The sequence below is a fragment of the Callorhinchus milii genome, unplaced genomic scaffold (genome assembly GCF_018977255.1).
Source record: "Callorhinchus milii isolate IMCB2004 unplaced genomic scaffold, IMCB_Cmil_1.0 Scaffold5, whole genome shotgun sequence".
NCBI lineage: Eukaryota > Metazoa > Chordata > Chondrichthyes > Chimaeriformes > Callorhinchidae > Callorhinchus > Callorhinchus milii.
This window is the reverse complement of record NW_024704746.1, coordinates 30754647-30774794: the sequence shown is the minus strand read 5'-3', so window position 1 is coordinate 30774794 and position 20148 is coordinate 30754647. Positions and strand designations below refer to the sequence as shown.

General features: G+C 35.7%; 2 protein-coding genes across 2 annotated transcripts in view; one reads left to right on the top strand and one right to left on the bottom strand.

Moving 5' to 3' along the window:
* utp20 (UTP20 small subunit processome component) overlaps nt 1-17023 on the top strand; it is a 49911-nt gene extending 32888 nt beyond the window's left edge. Inside the window, exons 36-62 of the mRNA XM_007895459.2 lie at nt 149-304; nt 709-846; nt 1400-1537; nt 1643-1782; nt 2496-2584; nt 3322-3575; nt 3813-3952; nt 4273-4429; nt 5568-5666; nt 5824-5991; nt 6326-6492; nt 7240-7378; nt 8470-8586; nt 8803-8973; nt 9078-9209; nt 9654-9764; nt 10259-10338; nt 10870-10939; nt 11765-11947; nt 12106-12237; nt 12904-13036; nt 13330-13511; nt 13789-13860; nt 14131-14385; nt 14975-15101; nt 15772-15917; nt 16433-17023. Coding sequence (XP_007893650.2) covers nt 149-304; nt 709-846; nt 1400-1537; nt 1643-1782; nt 2496-2584; nt 3322-3575; nt 3813-3952; nt 4273-4429; nt 5568-5666; nt 5824-5991; nt 6326-6492; nt 7240-7378; nt 8470-8586; nt 8803-8973; nt 9078-9209; nt 9654-9764; nt 10259-10338; nt 10870-10939; nt 11765-11947; nt 12106-12237; nt 12904-13036; nt 13330-13511; nt 13789-13860; nt 14131-14385; nt 14975-15101; nt 15772-15917; nt 16433-16588 — 3852 coding nt within the window. The 3' untranslated portion in view covers nt 16589-17023. The remainder of the gene's footprint in view (nt 1-148; nt 305-708; nt 847-1399; nt 1538-1642; nt 1783-2495; nt 2585-3321; nt 3576-3812; nt 3953-4272; nt 4430-5567; nt 5667-5823; nt 5992-6325; nt 6493-7239; nt 7379-8469; nt 8587-8802; nt 8974-9077; nt 9210-9653; nt 9765-10258; nt 10339-10869; nt 10940-11764; nt 11948-12105; nt 12238-12903; nt 13037-13329; nt 13512-13788; nt 13861-14130; nt 14386-14974; nt 15102-15771; nt 15918-16432) is intronic.
* Nucleotides 17024-18736: 1713 nt separating this feature from the next.
* Nucleotides 18737-19552, bottom strand: LOC103179889 (thyrotropin subunit beta-like). Its single transcript, NM_001292505.1, has 2 exons — nt 19391-19552; nt 18737-19009 (listed from the first exon to the last, which is right to left on the bottom strand). The coding sequence occupies exons 1-2, from the start codon at nt 19550-19552 to the stop codon at nt 18737-18739; spliced, it is 435 nt and encodes a 144-aa protein (NP_001279434.1).
* Between the last annotated feature and the right edge of the window lie 596 nt (nt 19553-20148).

Here is a 20148-nt window from a genome sequence, read left to right as displayed (position 1 = left end):
TGCTTTCAACTTCAACTACAACATGGTCCACATTCTCACCACCCTCTTGTGTAAAGAACTCCTAACCACCCTTACCCCATATGTACTTATCAAAAAGGACACTAAGTATATACCAATATAACTAAATATATAAATATATTTCTTCCAGTTGTGTGAGATGACTCTGAGCGACAGTGCAACAGTCTGTTTGATTGCCATTATCCATCAGTTGGCTGCCGTTAACAGTTCAGAAGATGAATACAAAGAAATAATCAATCGTAGTCTGCTGGTAACATTAAGAAGATGCCTGAAATCAAAGACTGAGGTGAAGTAACACTTCATGAATGCAAAATATTTTGAAAAATTGTAACTCACAGTTGATGATTTGCTCCGTCGGTTAAATGAATCAATTATTTAGTGACAACTGTCGCTGAATAATTTGTATTTGCTGAATACCAGTTAGTTGCCTTTTATTGCTTTATCTAATTTAAAAGAAGAGATTGAAATTTGGCTTGAAATCTTAATTGGGTACATCTTTTCTTAAATTGTAGAAATGGAAATTTTGTTTTGGGTTGACGTTTGTAATTCAAAAAGAAATTAATATTCCCTTTTGAATAAATTGCTTCCAAACGTCTACCTCAATTGTTCTGATAACTGTTGAGTTGTGCTTGTTAGCAATGCAGGACTTGATTTACTTTACTTCAATATTTTTTCTTAATTTTTCTGCAGAGTGTTCGGCACGAATACACGACTCTTCTTTCCTCGTTGATCGCTACATTCCCACAGAAGCCAGAGTTCCAGGATTTAGTTCAGCTAACTGATAAGGATCAAGAAATGGATTTCTTTGAGAATATGAAACACATACAGGTAAGTTATGTTACATTGTTTGTTGTTTTCATATAATAATTATAATAATAATCCTTCATTTAATATAGCCCCTTATTGCGTCTTTGAGACGTCTCAAAGCCCTTCACAGGGTACACTATAAAGTGAATTGACTGGATATTCTGTGGGCGAAACACGCCAGCCAATTGCGAATAATAATAAGACCAATTTAAGTACTGGGAAACCCCGATGACATTCTCTTGCCCCATTCAAATATTTGCTTTAGGTTTGGTCTTTACTTTATTTCTATTAAAATTGAAGTATGTATCCATCAGGATTATATCCCAGATCTGTTGATCCTAAGTCAAGTGCTGACCTACCCCAGAGGCCAAAGATATTGAATGTAATTCACCACTATGTAAAGGTTTTATCGGATAAAGAATTGGATTTAAAAAATTGATTCACAAAACTAAATCGGGTTGTAGTCTGGTACTGCCAGAACTGTTAGAGAAATGCACTAGGTTTTGGAGCTAATATCAATTTATAATTACTGGAATGTGGGGAGATTTATTGCTATATTCTTCTGGGCAATTAGGTTCACAGAAGAGCTCGTGCATTGAGAAAACTAGCCAAGCAGCTTGATGAGGACAAAATCACTCTATCCTCCAAATCGCTGGTAAACTACATCATGCCATATGCAACCTCAACTCTGTTTGACGAAAAAATGCTTACGGTAAGCATTAGCTTTTTACCAAACACGCCTGGTTAAAATGGAACAGTTTTAGGTTTTATTGTAATTGTGGTTCTGTTGTAACTTTCTTAATTTCAAATTCTACAGTTTGAAAACATGACTACCTCTTCGGTGGAAATTGTTGGAGCTATCTGCAAGCATCTCACATGGTCTCCATACATTTATTATCTGAAATATTACATCCACGTACTGCATACTGGACAAATCAATCAGAAGCTATCGGTCAGGTATATGAATGGGAATTAAATTAACTTTTGTAGTAGTTAAAATGGGTCACTCTGTCCTTATGCGACAGTATAAATTGGGGTTATGCTTGCATGAATGTTTCTTGAGTCTTGCTTCTAACAATAGATGGATAAGGTGGTTTCAAGAGCATTGTGATCTCTACTTGTTACAGTATAATCATGAAGAATACAAATCACATCCATTGAACGCTCTTGGGAGGGCCTTTAAATAACTAGAATCTTTCAACTGACTGTTTCTAAAAAATGCTATTAAAGAGCCCAATGGAAACTGGCTCTTTATCCACGTAGTATAGTCATGGGGTAACTCTTTTCAGGTACGATTAAATCGTCTCCCCTCAAACGCACCCCCGCCAAAAAAAACTCTATTCTTATTCATGTCATAACATCTCTCAGAAATCAGGTGCTTGTTTTTTTTGCAATCCTATTTGCTGAGAATGCACAGGGAGAAATATAAAATAGTAGGCTTCCTCACTCCACATTGATCTACTCCCGATAACAATGCAGCTTCACCTGCAGTTCTATAAATATAGCGTTAGCATTGCTGCCCTGTTGAAACTGCATATTTAAAAAGCCGGCACCCAACTCTTGACCCAGGAGTATTCTATTTCTTCTCCTATGTTAAACTACTGAACCTTGGTACTTAAGACTTTGTGTTTGAAGAATTTGTTTCATTCATAATTATCTCTCTCAAACAGCTTGTTGCTCTCTGTATTGGAAGCTTTTCATTTTGACCAAGAAACCTTGCAGAAAGAGCTTGATGTAATTCAGACACTAGAAAATGCAGGTAGGTGTCTAGAAGTCAGTCTGATTGGAAGAATAATGAGCTGCATTGTAAGTAAGGTTAATTGTATATTTTAGATTTTCCTGTGGTTTAAACATTAGTTGCCTTCATTTTGGCAATTAATTTAAACTATGCTCTGTTTTCTCCGAACCTTAATAAAGGAAGCGCAATAATTTTTTAAAAAATATTTCACAATAAAAAAAAGAAAATGCTAAAACAAATGCTTAAGTGATTAAAAAAAACAGCTAATTGTGGAAAATGTAAACTAAACACAGCTTTAAGTTCGTTGTTGAGCGCTTTTGATCATACACTTATTGCAAAAATTGCCAATGAAATAATAGATCTTTGCATTAAAGCCTATAACATCAATCGCTAATAATGCTTTACAATAATTATTGCTTAGTGGTGTGACTGCATTTGCAGGCCAAATGTAGTGTCTCACAGACAGCCAAATAGTGCAGGTTAGCTAAGGGACAGCTTGAGGCACAACCAGATACCTGAGGGATCCAGCATTTGCAAATCCTTGTGAAAATCTCGGAAATTAGATCCCGGAAATTGATATTTTGTAATGTTTATTTTGCTGAATTTGCCAAAAAGGAGTCTCTGAGAATCATTATCGTTTTTCATTGACAAAATAAAAGCCTAGTTTTTGTTTGCTCATTGTACTAAATACATTATGATACATACAAATTTGTTGTGCCCGTTTAATACTCTCCTATTGTAACCTTTTCTTACTGAAGATGCTATGAAAGCAGATGAAGGAGAGGTTGAAGCTATGGATTTGGAAGACAGTGTTATAGACATTGATGAAGAGAAGGAAGACTGTGCAGAACGTATAGAGAAACCACATGAGGATATGACTGTTGTAGAAGATTCACAGACAAATGAAGCTAACGGATCCGTTTCCTCTCAGAAAAAGTCCCAAATTGAACACATTCAGGAGACAGTTACTAACAGCATATTGCCAAAGCTGCACAAGTGCTTAATTGCAAAGGTATTTGGATAGAAATATATCTGTCTTACCTTTGTATACATCCATACATATTTGTATTTTGTTTGAAGTTTAAGATATTTGTCTGATATATGTTCTATTTACCTGCCTGCCCTTCACCCCTCCTGATGCCAACCCCTCCCCCCCCATCCTCTGGACGTGAAAGGTGCTGTACAAATGTAATTTGTTAATTTGTGGTGTTAAAAGTTTATTTACAGTTTATGTATTGTTTTTAAACAGGTCCAAAGAGAAGAGCAACACAAGTTGGTGAAATCCAAAATTGTGAATGATGAAGAATTGATTCGTATTCCTCTGGCTTTTGCTATGGTTAAGTTGATGCAGGCACTTCCCAAGGAAGTTATGGAGGGCAATTTACCCAGGTAATGCAACAAACCATAGAAAAAGTTCAAATTACAATAATTGTTCCGTGTACTTGCATGGTTTACAAAAGCAATTAATTACTTCTAATGAATAAGGTATTATTAGTAATCTCCAGAATCTGATTTAATGCATCCTAAAATGGACTAACCTCACTTTGGTACATTGGTTTCAGGAAATTACTTTAATTACAATTAATTCCACCAGGTTAGTGGATGTAATCTGAGTGAGTAAATGTTGTATTCCCTTGTGTTCACATAACGTCCTAACCTGCACGAAAAAGAAGGTCGGCAAAAGATTAATTTCTTTTTTTCCATTTCAGTATTCTCATGAAAGTATGCATTCTGTTGAGAAACCGTGCACAGGAGATGCGTGAAGCTGCTCGCAAAACACTCACCAAAATAATTGAGACGTTGGGACCGAAATACCTTTTGTACCTTCTTAAGGAGATGCAGTCAATTCTAACTCATGGCTACCAGGTGAAGTGGTTTGTAAACTTACTAAACTAGGATTTAGATACCTGTATTTTGCTGTCTTGAGGGGCCGCCTCTTTTTATATGCACAAGATTATATAATAAATAATTACCCTTGGATTTGATATAGTGTCTTTTTACATCTCTGACATGTCTCAAAACACTTCACAGGAGTGACACTATTTGTAGGCAAATTCACATTCATATGTACATTGTCATTGAAAGAACATTTTAAGATGCATTTTGTTATTTCTTACATTTTCTTAATTTTATTTTTCAACACTAAAATGTTACAAAACATTCTTTGTCAATGTCACACTGAAAATAAATCGATGAAAATAAATACAAAGAGTATTTGTCCAGTACTAAAAATTTAATTTCTCACATTCTTTATTTGTTACATATTGTTATTTCCACGTGTAATTGTAGTTTTGATTGATCAAGTTGTCTAAATCTGTATTATTTAACCGCCCCTGCCTCCGAGTATCTCCAATATCTGTCATATAAAATGTTGCACAAAAGTTTAAAGGATTAACCATTGCAAAGTCTATCAGTAAGTTATTTATTCATCAAATACTTAAAATGCCAGATATTTTATTGTAATCATAATCCTTGCGTTTGACATAGTGCCTTATCGTGGAGCTCAGTGGTTAGTACACTCGCCTCGCAAGCGAGAGACCTGGATTCGATTCCCGGCAGGGTGAAACCTTGGGCAAGTTTCCTTACTTCACTACTGATAATAATCCCTCAAGAAAAAAANCAATAATAAAATTGGACACTTCAATCCACGACTGTTTGTGGGACACTGCTGTGTGCAATTGGCTGCCGCGTTTCACCTACAAATATACAGTCAATTCACTTTACAGTTTATTCTGTGAAGCGCTTTGAGACGTCTAGAAGACGTGGAAAAGCGCTATATCAAATGCAAGGATTATTATATCATGTTGTCCAATCATCTCCCAAGTTTTACAGGATTTACGGTAGATTGTAGTAACCATGGTCTTATGGGCGATTTTAAAATGTTTATGCAAATTCATGTTTTTGGGAAGGTTATGATTTGTAAAGATACAAAATCTTATTAGAAGTCCTCAGACTGCAAATGGTATACATTCTTCACTTTGTAATCTCTTGTTTTATCTGACAGGTCCATGTTCTGACATACACTATCAACATGTTGTTAAAGGCTCTCATAACAAAACTTGAAAGTGGAGATTTGGACTCTTGTATGGAGATTCTAATTAAGGTGAATTTTGTTCATTCATTAATGCTACATTTTAAAAAAAAGTGTTTACATTGAACAATGTTTTCTGGACAAAATATTCTGATGTAAAATGTGTTTGTGCGGGTTTATATTGCATTAAAACCCATCGATTTGTTAATTTAAAAATGAATCTCTCTAGATTTTTAACCATGAGCTGTTTGGACAAGTTGCTGAAGAAAAGGAAGTGAAGGGGATCGTGTCCAAAGTGATGGAAGCCAGGAGCAGTAAAAGCTTTGAATCCTATGAGATCCTGGCTCAATTTGTGGGAAAGGCCCGAGTCACTCAGTTGATTCTGCCATTGAAAGAGGTAAAGTTATAAGGCAGTTACAAATGACTGCCTGCTTTTCTTCAATTCTAACTCATTATTATTGCAATTTTGCTCTTCATCCAAACTTAGCTGTATGTATGTCTGCCTTTTTTTAAGAACACTTCAAAGGCTTTGTTTTAGTTGTAGTTTATTTTAACTTGCATTTTTCTAGATTGAATTTGGGGATCGTGTAGAGTTGTTGCTTTGTTTTGCTTCTTGATACATTTTAAGCTCGAGGGAATGACAACAGTTAGATCTGCAGTATTTTCAAAGAATTGCGTCTCTTTTTACTTGTGATTCATGCTTCAATGCATTGTTCGTCGTTTTGTTCCAGTTATTGGAGGTTACAACAAGTCTTAAGCAAGCTCGTAAGATCCATGAGACTTTCAGACGAATTGTGTCTGGTTTGTTGGTGAACAAAGAAATGACAGCAGAGTCCATCCTTTTACTGAGCAATGGTCTGGTCACTGAAAGCTTACCACTACTGATAAAGAAGACAAAGTAAGAAATCACACTATTTAAGAAAATGCAGTTCTTTTTATTAAAAAAATACGTTGTGAAGGCCCTTTACATAATGCTGATCACTATTGACCTGACATTGTAATCAGTGTAGTCAACGTCTTCCCAACATGAAACACGCTATACAATGTAATTTGTTGTTTTTGAATATGTTGCTCTTGTGCCTTTTGTAATGTACAATATCTACATTTTCAACATTACTTCTCATTAAGCACGGCTTATAGAGTATTTAATCTTTGGAAATGGATACCTCAGCTCTACAGGAACTGGATAGCTTGTTAGTTGCAATGGCAAGTTAAAATTCACTGTCTGATTATCTCTTTCTCTTGACTATAACCCTATGGCAATATAAAAGAAGGTACTAACAAAAAACATTTCAGTTGTATTCAAGTGTATGAGGTTATTAGGTTTGTGATTTATTCCACTGACACTGGTGATGTGCAGATATATTGTTTCTCAGTAACCTTGCACACAAGCAGAGAAGTGGAATTTTTTTCCAAAATATCACAGCCTCACCTTGACATCAAGCCTGATGTGGATAATTGAATGTGTGAGATTTGGCATAAGGATAAGTGCCATTCTACTGTAATAAAAGGGTTATATTGCCGTATGCAATTCATGAATTAAACCCAGAATTTATTTAATCAATGTATATGTATCAATGTATAATTTTATACTGTATATGAACAGTTGTATTTGAAGAATGTCTTGTTAAATTTTATTTTGAAGGCCTGCATTCAAAGCATCTAAAAAAACATTAAGGCCGCATAGCTGCCTTTTATTATCACCAACACCCACAAGAGGAGGAGCGAAACCTGCTGTTAGCACAAGGACTAACACGAACATCTTAGTTGACACTGGTCTGAGGGTGAGTAGTAATGCACAAAAAAATCCAATATTAATCGATTTGAAGATCTTTAATGGAAGAACTCAATTTTAGCATTCATGTTATTTTGTTTTTTTTTAAAGCTTGGACAAGATTTTTTGAATTGCAACATAATTTTGTATGTTAAAGAGTACATAATTGCATTTAACCGTGAATACACTGTCATTGCAAGTCACAGTTATTCCTATGAAGTGCTTTGAGATGTTTTAATGACCTGATAAGGCACTATATCAACTTCAAAGATTGTATCTTTATTATTATTACCATTTATCGATCACTTCCCCACCGCACCCATGGATTTTTTTCCCCTAGATAATTGTAGCTTTTCTCGATTGATCTCACTTTCTATCTTTATCACTTTTACCTTTTTATTTTTTTACTTTCATGAACAACCTCTTTGTTAATATGCTTCTAATACGTTCACCAACATTCTGCTGACTGTCATCTTGTTTCATTCAGAGATTGTGCACTGAAATAATTTATTGTGCCAATTCAGTGTGATTTTTGCCAGCCTCTGAAATTCTTGGTGTCAGAAGAATTTATTGGCATAGCTATCAGCCAGGGTTTTAGCATTTGACAAGCAATTTATGTTTCCTCATATAGAGTATGGTATCCAGACTAAAGATCTCCCTGATGTTTGGTTGTCTGGCTGAGCCGGAAGCATTTTTAACTTGCGATGATTTTAATGATGAAGTGGTTCAGTATTATCAGTTTGACCCCAAGGACACCATTTCAATCTCCTGCCAATCCTTGCTTCAACAGCAAGTTATCAACAGGCTAGATACAGCATGTAAAGGTCTCCTCCCCACCACCATAATTGTAGCTGCTGAATCCATTTGGTGATACATTAGTGATTTTGTTGTTGAAGGATCTCAAAAGTGTTGAAAAGTTAAGTGACTGAAAACAACTAGAAGGCAAACAAAGTTCTACATTGCTGTTTCACTGTTAATTGATCAATTTCCGATCATGATTATCGGGGATGGTGAGCTAAGTTCACTGTTTTTGAAAATGAGTACACATTCCAGCTGTGAATTTGGACTATGTAACACACGTCTTTATTTTCTTCTTTTCAGTTGTTACATTTGAGTTTAAAGGCATCGAAAGTGAACTCTTCAGATGAAAAAGTTTTGGAAATGCTTGATCCTTTTATAGAGCTGCTGTTAGATTGCCTCCAATCTATGCACGTAAAGGTAAACAACACTCAAAACTGCTTATTACGTTTACTGTGACTAGTTTTACCCACTCCCCAAATAATCTTAGAAAAGTATATAGCACAAGTCTGGGATATTTACTTGTGCATTCATTGTGTTCGATATACCGTTGCACAAATTTTACCCCATAGGCTATTAAATAACATTTCTACAAGACAATTTTTGGATAACGGGTTCTTTCTATTACTCCAACAGGTGATCACAAGTGCCTTGCAATGTCTCATCTGGGTGCTGAAATTTCCCCTGCCCTCCATAAAGATTCATATTGAGCAGATGATCAAACAGCTATTTGTATTGTTGAAGGACTATGCCAGGGCTGGAGCAGCAAAAGGAGAGAACTTTAATCTGGTCGTTAACTGTTTCAAAGTAGGTTTATCAAAAGAAGTTTAATGTAAGCCAAGTTTTACAAGCCTTTCTTACTTCCATATTATTTTTATTGCCTTCTGAACATTATTTATTTCACTCCATAGTCGATAACCATTCTGGTAAGAAATGTGAAACAGCACAGAATTACGGATAAACAGTTGCAAGTTCTGTTGGGATTTGCTGAAGAAGATATTTATGATTCATCACGTCGGGCAACTGCATTTGGACTTTTGAAGGTATCTCACAGGATTATTATTTGATTATTTTATTTTAGATATCAAGTTATAAATTTTTTNGTGCTTTATTATAGTAAAGTTAGTTGATGGGGTTTAGATCAGTTTGCAATGTAAAGCTCAATTTTGATCGCCATCTCAAAGCATTTACTACCTTGATGGGAAATGTAGTTAATGAAGACCATAGCAATCCAATTTAATTGAGTTAAAGAACTTATTGAAACTTCCTCCACCTGCTTGTGTAACACAGAAGAGATCCCTCTCTTCTTCTACTTGATGTACCCTGTAGTTTGAACAACATACTTTTTTATTAACATGTAGATTTTAGTCTTTTTTTACCTGAAAATAAAATTGTTCCACACGCTGATAATTGTAAAAAAAANGGTTTATCAATGTATCTGGAAGCAATAAACATTTTCAACATAATTGCACAATGTATTTTTTCAGGCTATCGTGTCAAGGAAGCTAATTGTTCCAGAGATGAATGATGTTATGCAGAAAGTGGGCACTTTTGCTATTACAGGTCTGAGTGAATCAGTTAGAGTCCAGTGTCGTCAGGTATGTCTGAAAGCCTGAGTTAGTCATAAGGCACAAAATAGCGATTTTTCATTTAGGTAATGGATTTTATTTATTTCAGAATCCACTACAGCACTTTCTTCTGTAACGCAGTAAAACTCGCATAAGTCTAATCTGTATAAATCGTATAATCGCCTAAGTTGTACACCTGCCCAAGTCCTGTTCAAGTTTGACATAACTCATACTTTGCATAAGTCATATTAAATGTGTGGTCCCAACTGATACAACTTACGTGAGGCTTTCTGTCGTCAATATTAGGGTAGACATTTAACACAGTTTTTTATACGTTTAATTATAACAGGACAATATTTCTTATCTGGCAGAATTAAGTACTTTTCAATGAGCTGTTAAAAAATCTATAGTTTCAGATAGCTTTTAAAGATTTACAATAAAATGTATCTGCATCTCCTTTGACTGCAAGTTAGTAGTACCACTTTATTAATGTTTTTTTGACAAATTTCTGTGTGCTTTATTAGGTGTTTCTCAAATTCATTCTGGATTATCCTCTGGGAAAAAAATTGAAGGTCCACCTTGAGTTTATTGTGGCACAGCTTTCGTGAGTTTTATTTCAATTTTCAAGATGTATTTGCTTTGTGAATCACTGAATGCACAGTTCAGAATAATTGGGTCAGGCATTCTGTTGTGCCTTGAGCAAAATATTGGCATGGAATAGTGATTCAACCTCTGTGCTGCTTAATTCTCAACTTCCTCTGTTTTGTTGTGGGACACATGAACTAGAGGTTAGGTATCTTGAGGGAAGAAAGGAAACTGAAATCAGACTTCCCCAGGCTGTTGTGGCACATTTCCCAGTGTCTGGCTCTGAGCAGCACTTGTAGAAAGGTTGAGAGCAAATTATCTTCCCACTTTTTCAATCCTAAGTGGTATATGGCTCTGATTACTAATGATCTGGAATAAAATATCAAATGTTGAATTTGTACAGCATCTGAATGAGCATCTGAAAGAGAGAGAACTTTTTAGTGTTTGAGGTATGGTATGACTTTCTCAGGTTCAGAACTGATGCATTGCAGACCATAATAGTTTCTTCTGACTTCTGACCACAATATTTGATTTGTTTGCCCATGTTTAGCTATGAACACGAAATGGGAAGAGAATCTGCCCTGGAAATGCTGTCTTACATCATCCAGTCTTTTCCTCAGGTATGTTGCATTTCATTAGAATATTGAGTGGGAACTGACACATTTCCGGTTTATAAAATAAGTTGTATATTTAGAGTTGAGATGGACTTAAATGGCACCACTGAAATCATGAAATGGCACAAACAATACACTTGATTTGGTGCAATCAAATCAATAGCTTCAAATCTTCCAAAACACTGTTACTTTCCAGGAAATAATTATAATGGAGTAGGACATGGAAAGTACTAAAGATAGAAACTAATCTTCCATGGAACAAGTATTGTATAACAAGCTGTTTTGAGATTCCTCTGCCATCAGAGTAGCTTTGGGATGTCCTCCCGACGTGAAAAGCACTATATCAAATGCAAGGATTATTATTATTATTATTATAGCTTGTCCCATTCTCATTTACTGATTCTCATTCCATTGTCATTGGTAACATTTATCAACGTTACCTAGTTCATTACATGAACACATTGTGAAATTGAGCCCTTCAGATCAACAAAGTTCCAGGTTTGATCCCTGATCTGTGATGAGTTAGCTGATCTCAACTGGAGTGACTGATTTGGCCTTGATGCCACTGGGCTAGTGGGAAAACTTTGCCCTGGAGGTCTGCTTTTCATCACCAATCCAATACAATTTACATTTATATAGTACCTTGCATGTTGGGCGGACATCTCAATACTCTTTACAGTGCTGGCTGGGTACCTGAGCTGTGGGTGGGAGGCAAAGGGGTTGAAGAGAGGAAATATGACAGGTCAAAGAAGGACGTTTTGAGATGGGACTTTGGCACATGTTTGGAACAGGCTTGATTGAAATGGGTGATTTTTCTCTTCTTATTTGCAGGGTCTGCTTCACCAGCATTGTGGCCTTTTGTTTGTGCCTCTTGCACTGATGTTCATGAATGACGATTCACCAAAATGTAAGAAAATGGCATCTCTTACAATTCAGTCACTGCTGAACAAAGTCAGTACGCAGAACCAAGATTTGCTGTTTTCTTTAGTCTTGTCATGGTTCAAAAGTAAAAAGGTAGGAATTGATAAGAAATTCTTTCTGAAATAATGCAAAATTTTGACACATTAAGTACACAGTTACAACATTCTTCTGTACTTTGAAGAACCGTTTGAAAGATACCATGAATATAATCTTAATAAATTGTTTCTATTGTTGTTTTGTATTCGTTTCAGTCCTCTCATCGCCGCTTAGCTGCACAGATTTGCGGCCTGTTTGCTGAAGCAGAAGGAATTGGATTTGAGAAGCGTCTTGAGAGAGTTCTTCCAATTATTGAAACTCAAATTAATCCGGTTCGATTTGAAAATGTGAGTTGAGTGTTCAAGTGGTTTTTTACATTACCTTTCTTGCACATTATACATTTTGAACGTCTTCTGAGAATTGATGATTCTATACTCGTACCATAAGTTGCTTCAGATAGGCTAGGTGTTAGAATAAATCTTGCTTAATAAATTCAGGAAATTTTATTTTTAAACCTGGAATGAGAAATGTACGTGATTATAAAAAAAGCTATCTTTTCGGATTGTATTTTATTTTTGGAGGTATTTCATATCAGATGTGCCAGGATTTCTGAAGAATTCTAACATTAAAGATTGCAAATTGATTCTACTCCACTGAAAGTTTCCTTCCCACTCTAGTTTTTATTTGTTTTACATTTGCTATTTCATATTGACTGGTGATCAGTGTGCACGTCGAAGGTTTGATTTCAATCTATATTTAATACATTAAATTGATTGGTAGGATTAGATATTGAAATGGCTGATACCAGTTCATCTGTTGATACTAATACAATAGGTGTGTAGTAAATCTTTTGTAGTAAAATTTGAAATTTTACCTTAGTTCCAAAAAGATTTGAAGAATGCCATTATACCTCATCCTTAAGTGCTTTTGTATTTTGAAAAATCAGTTTTCCTGTCTACGCAAAGGGTAGTTGATTTCTTCCAATATTTACATCAACTTAAACTTTCCTTTAGTTTCAGGAGGGAACAAAAGAGAAAGCTGCAGACCGACTGCTGTTCAGCTTCTTGACTCTGGTTATGAAGCTTGCAAAGGAATGCAACTTCATCAATCTGCGCAAATCACGCACCATTCTAACCAATATATGGAGTAAGTTCTTGAACTCTTTGATGTTTTCACATGTACTTCAAAAACCCCTCCTTAAAAACTCTGTCAGGAACTTTAGTCAACATCTTCAAAGTCGGCTTCCTTCCCACTCTGCTCAGTGCTTCCAATTATACTTGCAAAGCTTATGAACGTTATTCTACCTGAAAGGCCTCCACATAAGAGAAAGTTTTTGTATACGTATCACTCAACCCCAAAAATATGTTTCTTGAGAAGATAATTCTAATAGTTTTACCTCTGTTACTCAAGTTGAATTTAACATTTGATGATGCACACAGGTCATATTCAGAGTCACCTTCGGTATCCCCATTCCTGGGTTTGGTCAACGTCCTCCCAGCTCTTTGGCATGCTGTTTGCCTTCCATACGCCTGAGCAGCTGGTGGCCAAGTGGAACTCCAATAAAATTAATTCATCAGAACTACCAGCAACACGTTTTTTGATAGAAGACCTAGATAAAAAGGTATTGTAGCTGTCGTTCAAACCTCCTCAGTTTACAGAAATAACCAGCATTGAAATAAAACCATTACAATTATGCTTCATTCTTTGTGTTTGTCGCTGCTTCAGTTAATTGTCAGCCATTCAACACCTTGATACAGAACGTGCTTTGATATGATTTCTTTCAGGGATGTACGGTGCCATTTCCTAACTAACGAGAATATTGTTACTTTTCTATACTTTTCTGTTAAGGAAACTTCAGTGCACACTTTTCTTGATATTTGCAAACAATTCTTTTGCAGATGAAAGATTTGTTTTTTGCGTTTCATCATCAGCTGCAGTCACAATTCCTCGATCAGACTCTTGGTGAACAGGTAAAGGATTGCACTTCAATACTTTAGCATGAATGATAATAGGCGACTCGGTTTAATATATAATCGTTTTGCCTTTGCCTTAAACCCTTGTTAGATATTTAAACCTTATTGCTGAATTTATTTTAGCTTTGTGGCTCATATTTTCTGTTTACTCAGAATGTTTTTGGTTATTATTAGGACAGACTAAATAAGAATTTTTTTTAACAATCTTAAAAATGTAATGCTTCAAATATATCGAGGTTGTTAATTCAACATGTTCCCTATGTCTAGGTTGTCAAAAATTTGCTGTTTATTGCCAAAGTTATCCACCTCTTGGCACCTCCTGATGGGGATGATATGGAGCAGGAAGAGGGCACTGAGGAAATTGAGGATGATCAAGAAACTGAGAAGGCAGATGAGGAGACAGCTGAAGACAAAGACACAAAAGAGGGTGAAGAGAAGAAAGCTACTCTTATATGGGTTATGGAGAAACTCTGCAAACTTGCAAAAAAAGAAGCAGCTTATACACCAAAAATTACTTTGAAGGTATTGTTAATTTTATTTTCAACTCTACAAAATACTGGAATTGATTCCCCCCCCCCACACTTTTTCTAATAACCAATTGCTCTCATATTTCTGAACTGTTCTAAGGAGCATAATACGATGTGATTTGTTTTGTCATTTTTAGTTCTGTTGTAAAATGATAGTGAATAAATTGATTAACGTGGCTCAGCGATAGCACTCTCGCCTCAGTCAGAAGGTTGTGGATTCAAGACCCACATCGGGCATTATTCGAAAAGATAATCCCCCAAATAAAATTGATCATTTGTTTCATGGCTTTTTGTAAGACATTGCTGTGCACGATCGACCACAAGTAGACAGTCACTCCATTTCACAGTATTTCCTGTGAAGCACTTTGATACATTCTTCGGATGTGATAAAGCGATGTACCAAATGCAAAAATTATTATAGTTCTTAAATATAAAATGGCAAAATGGTCCTTTCACTGTTTCTCCACTCCCCCCCCCCCCCCCCCCCCCCCCCATACATTTTGGCACTCGACTCAGGCTTTCTGGTTTGCTCATTGTTCAGATTATGTTCCTATGACTGAAAATAGCTTGTTTTTTCTTTTCAGAGAATCTGTGTCTTTAAATTTCTTGGAGCTATTGCAGTGGATCTTGGAAATGAAAAAGTGATCCCGTATCTTCGCACGATTATTGCACCTCTTTACAGAGAGTTAAACAGTACTTATTCAGATCAAGGTAATGCTTTAATTTTTAAAAATATCTGGGTCCAGAGGAAGATTGTTAAAGCAGCCTAAGGATTAATGTGTAAATGTGATATTTCCAGTGCACGACAATGTTTGTACCTGAGCTAACATTAATTAGCCAGAGGACCCGAGTTCGATTCCTGTCCGTGACGAAATTTTAGACCTAAGTTTCCTTATTTTGTACGCCTCTGTTTACCTAGCAGGAGAAACCTGGTTATTAGTCAATTGGCAGATCGCTTTCTGGAGGTAATAATCCTTTAAAAAGAATGTGGTCACTCAATCCACGATGGTTTGTGGGACATTGTTGTGCGCAATTGGCTGCTGAATTTCACCCACAAAATATACAGTCAATTCACTTTACAGTATATTCTGTGAAGCGCTTTGAGACGTCTCGACGACGTGATAAGGCAGTATATCAAATGCAAGGATCATTATTATTAATCTTGTTATAGTTATAGTGGTAAACAACAAGTCCTAATAAGCTAGTGGGAAGAATTCTTTGTTTTTTGGGGTGATGCTTCCAAGTTTGTATTGCAAGCAAGTAATATTTGATTGAGTTTTAATTTTAAAGTTGCATGTAATAATTGTATTTGCATTTTACCGTTCAGAAATGTGACATCTTTTTCTTCCACCATAATGGTGTTTGTACTTTTGTCTTTCAGATCCGACACTGAAGAATCTTTCACAGGAAATCATTGAGCTGCTCAAGAAGTCGGTTGGGCTGGAAACTTTCTCACTGAGTTTTGCTGCTGTGCAGAAACAGGCGAACCAGAAGAGAGCATTGAGGAAAACACAGAAAGCCTTGCAGGTAGGGATTTGGCCGGGAGAAGTTAAATGGAATAGTACCTGGAGACCCATTGTAACAGTTATATCCCAAATCGTGCTAAAGGGAGGAGTGACGGGTTTCACTGCATTAGGTTGCAGTTTGCTAGTTACCAGTTGAAGCCATTTTTTCTGTAATATCTTTTAAGAACTACATTTCAAAGCTAAGACTGCATTCAGCAATTGAGCAGCTACTTTTAACAGAATAAATTTAGACACAGGTGTAATTTCTATCGCACATATATATATTCTATCACACAAATATATTAATGCCATTCTTGGGTTTTAGATCTGTTGCGGAAAGATTTATACTTGAGGTACATTGGCAGTGACATAATGTACAGTGAAGGTTAATGTTACTAAGTCTCATGTATTTGCTGTAAATACTCTATTCAGTCTAGTACAACTAGATATGTTAACGATTCACATACTAGATAATTGTCACATTTTAAACTTTTCTTCCCACCCCCCCCACCCCCCCAAACATTTTTACTTTTACAGACTGTGGCAAACCCGGATATTGCTGCAAGGAAGAAACTAAAGAAACACAGACACAAAATGGAAGCAAAGAAAAGGAAAATTGAATTCTTGCGTCCAGGGAACAAGGCTAAAAGGGCCAGAGTGACCACGTTAAAGAGTTTGGCCATGGTAGAATAAAATGTAAAGATTTTTTTAACACAGAATTTGTACATTAAATGTGTACATAAATATTGGATTATTACTTCTGAGGCTGCTATTGCATTTTAATCTATTGAGCTCACTTGTCAACAGTGAATTTATAGACCAGCATAGGAGTATTTGATATGAGGTACAGTTTAATGTACAGATATTTTAGGAACGTTTATCAATAAAATCTTCTTTGAAAGAAAGAATCGTTTATGAACACAGTTTGTGTTTTGTAAACCTTTTGGTGGTGGGAGAGGAGTAGGGGTGTCATTGATAGCTTTACTCAACGGCAAGATCACTGCTGTAATATTGAATGGTAGTTGCATAAACCAGTTTGGTTTGGGAGTTTTAAGGCTATTGAACAGCAACATACCTTTATTATTACTATTAATGTATCCTTTATTTTATGTAACACATTTTTTGAAAACAAAAAGAACTTTAAATCAAATATAATTGGGTTTGTTTTTTGACTGCACTTACTAGGTTGCTAATGAATTCTATTGCCTACCCAATTTGTAATCCACTTATCAAGCTTGCCATTAATTCTTTACGCTCTGTCACTTTTTAAAGGATTAAGTTATGAAACCCGATGACACCTTGAGTAAACTTCAACAATTATAACAGAAAGTATATTCAGAATTGTTCATTTGCATTTTTGTTATGCTGTCTGCGTATACCATCTGTGAGGTTGTAGAATCTATCCACATTAATATGCATTCAGAGCAGTTGCTTCAAATGTGACAGATGAACAATTGTAATAAGCTTCTCCCCAGTTCGAAAACTAATCAGTATGATTTATAACCTATGACTAATGAGTTTCTGACCATTTTCATTTGAGATATTGTAATATGACATAGTATGCCATTCTTTGCCTGGCGATTTAGTTTATTTAAATGCCATAAAAGATTTTTGGCATGAACATTAAAACAAACTGCATTTTGCAGTTTTGTCATATTACTTCAGGCATCTATCAAATTCAGGAAACAGTGTAGCAGAGGAAGATATTAACAATCTTAACCATTCACAAGCACAAGACAACAATATAGTCTTAATGTCTGTCGTGCTTCTCAATTCCCTAGTATCTTACTTTTATTATACAATAGATGAGTGGTCTATGAATTAAATTCCATATAAATTACACCAAAAATATAAATACCAAGAGTTTTATGATTGACATCAGACCCACAAAATTATAATGGATATTAACTGTGCCACCTGAGATTAGTAACTTTGCCAATGTGCAAAGAATAAACTTGTCCTCTCCCCATTTGAAATATTATCAAACTTTGTTTTGGTTTTCGGTCCTTGTGTTTCTTCAGAGTGCATTCATTCTGTTTTTTTGCTATCAAAACCACATATATCACCATGCAGGTTACCTGGCCATTCAAGTCAGAATATAAAAGTGTTCCTTTGTTGCCTTATAATGAATGTATACATATCACGTTACTACACTCCACCATTGAAAATATTGAAGTTTTTTTTATTGCTCCCAAGAAATACATATTTCATAAAGAAAACTTTTTTTGTCTTATCCATTTCAAAATGTGTATTTTTGCTTGAAAGGCTTTTTGACAGATGACATACAATTTGACACATTGAGTTCAAAACACATAACTCATTAACATGTGTACACTACACATCATAATAAAATCCTGTGAAGCATTTTGAGATATCTCAATGACGTGAGAAGACACTACATAATAAATTATAATAATCCTTACTTTGCACAGCAGCTTTCACGTCAGGAGGACTCCCCAAAGCGATTTGCAGGATATACTGTAAATGCTGTGAATGGGTATGTTTTGTGGGCATGCGAGGACTATTATTATTAAACCTCAAAGGTCAGAAATTAAGTTCAGTTTGATTTCTGAACCTCGAGGCATTATTCAATTACAATTTATATTTTTGAATCAGTGAATCACTCAACAGCTTAGTCACTTGATTTAGGTAATAGTGACTGCTTTTGTGTATAACAATTTTGGTGTGTATGAGTCACTGAAAATGTTGCACTTTTACTTTCTACTTAACAAACTACAGTTTATAAACAGTCAAAAACAAGGTGCTTCTTTTCAAACTATGCTAACACAATAGAAGAGCTGTTGCAGGTAAAGATAAAACTTCTCATTGGTCTGCCGTTGCTCACAGAATAAAAATCCGTGAGTTTGTGGCAGGGATACGCCATTGCGGTTTAGTGCAATGGTAGGGATTTTGATTTGCAATGTCGTTGGTGCAGTCAGTGGTTTCAGTTGCACACTGACTACACTGGCAGCTAAGAACTACAGGCAGTCTGTAGAACGGATCAATATCTGGCGGGCAACCAGGGAGCCTGATCATCATATACCTGATGTTGTGGAAAGTGCAAACATTCTGCACCAGTGCATTTTTTGGCAGTAGGGTCTTAATGTTGACATCCTGCAATAATAAAACATGATTAATTTTATCCTGCAAGGCAGGCACTCTACCATAAATGCCAATCTGGCACAGATGAGATGAGATATCATTGATAATTTAACAGTAGATTATACAAACACCATCCTGTTTCACAATTATGAGCGCCATTATTATATTTTGGACAATTAAAAATTTCAGACAATGATTCGTCTGCTGTGAGTTTTCAACAAGTTCTTTTATTTTTGCAGATCTAATTGAAATTGTCCAACTCCTTGTAACTTGAAAGATTTGTTGTTTAATTTGTATTCCGTCCAGGCAGTCGAGGTGCACTGCAAGGTTAAAATTAAATGTAATATTGATAATATTTAACGCTTTTTCATAAAATGTTTTGTTCTAACTCACCCGGGACATGCAGTAGCCAGCGCAGACTGTTGTGTTGATAGCCATACAGTAGCTACATTCCTCTTTCTCCACATATACCACATGTCTTGTCAATGAGCAGGTAAAGCCAATCTGGCTTCCGCTCAGACAGAGAACAAGAGGCAGGAGCCACATGGCATTCATACTGAAAAGCACAAGAGCGTGAAATCAACAGACTGAATGAGTTTCTGTTATGACAAATCAATTTTTTATACCAATTCATCTGGCTCAATGCACAGTCAATTCACTTTACAGTATATTCTGTGAAGTGCTTTGAGGTGCCTCGATGACATGAAAAGTTGCTATATCAAATGCAACGATTATTATTATGATATTTAGAATACATTAAGACAATCTGCACTCATTCTGGGATTCTTTTCTGGGACTTTTCTGGGATTCAAAGCTTCTCATTTTTATCAATCATGAATTTTAGCTTGTATTATCCTTTAATCTTAAGTCTTGTGTGTTTGGTTAAGATCATCTCATAACACAGCCATAGCTGGGAGTGGCGGTGGTGGGAGTGGGAGTATGAGAATTACACATTTAAAATCAGATTAATCACCAAGGTCTCATTATCGTGACAGATGATCTGTTAAATATTAATCAAAATGGGTCACGTTCCATTTCACAATTCATTACCAAACAAGAGATTAGCTTGTGTGACTCACATTTCTAATTCGACTCTTGTATGATTTGATTAGTTAACCTTTTTGTACAATAGCATATCTGCTGATCTACAA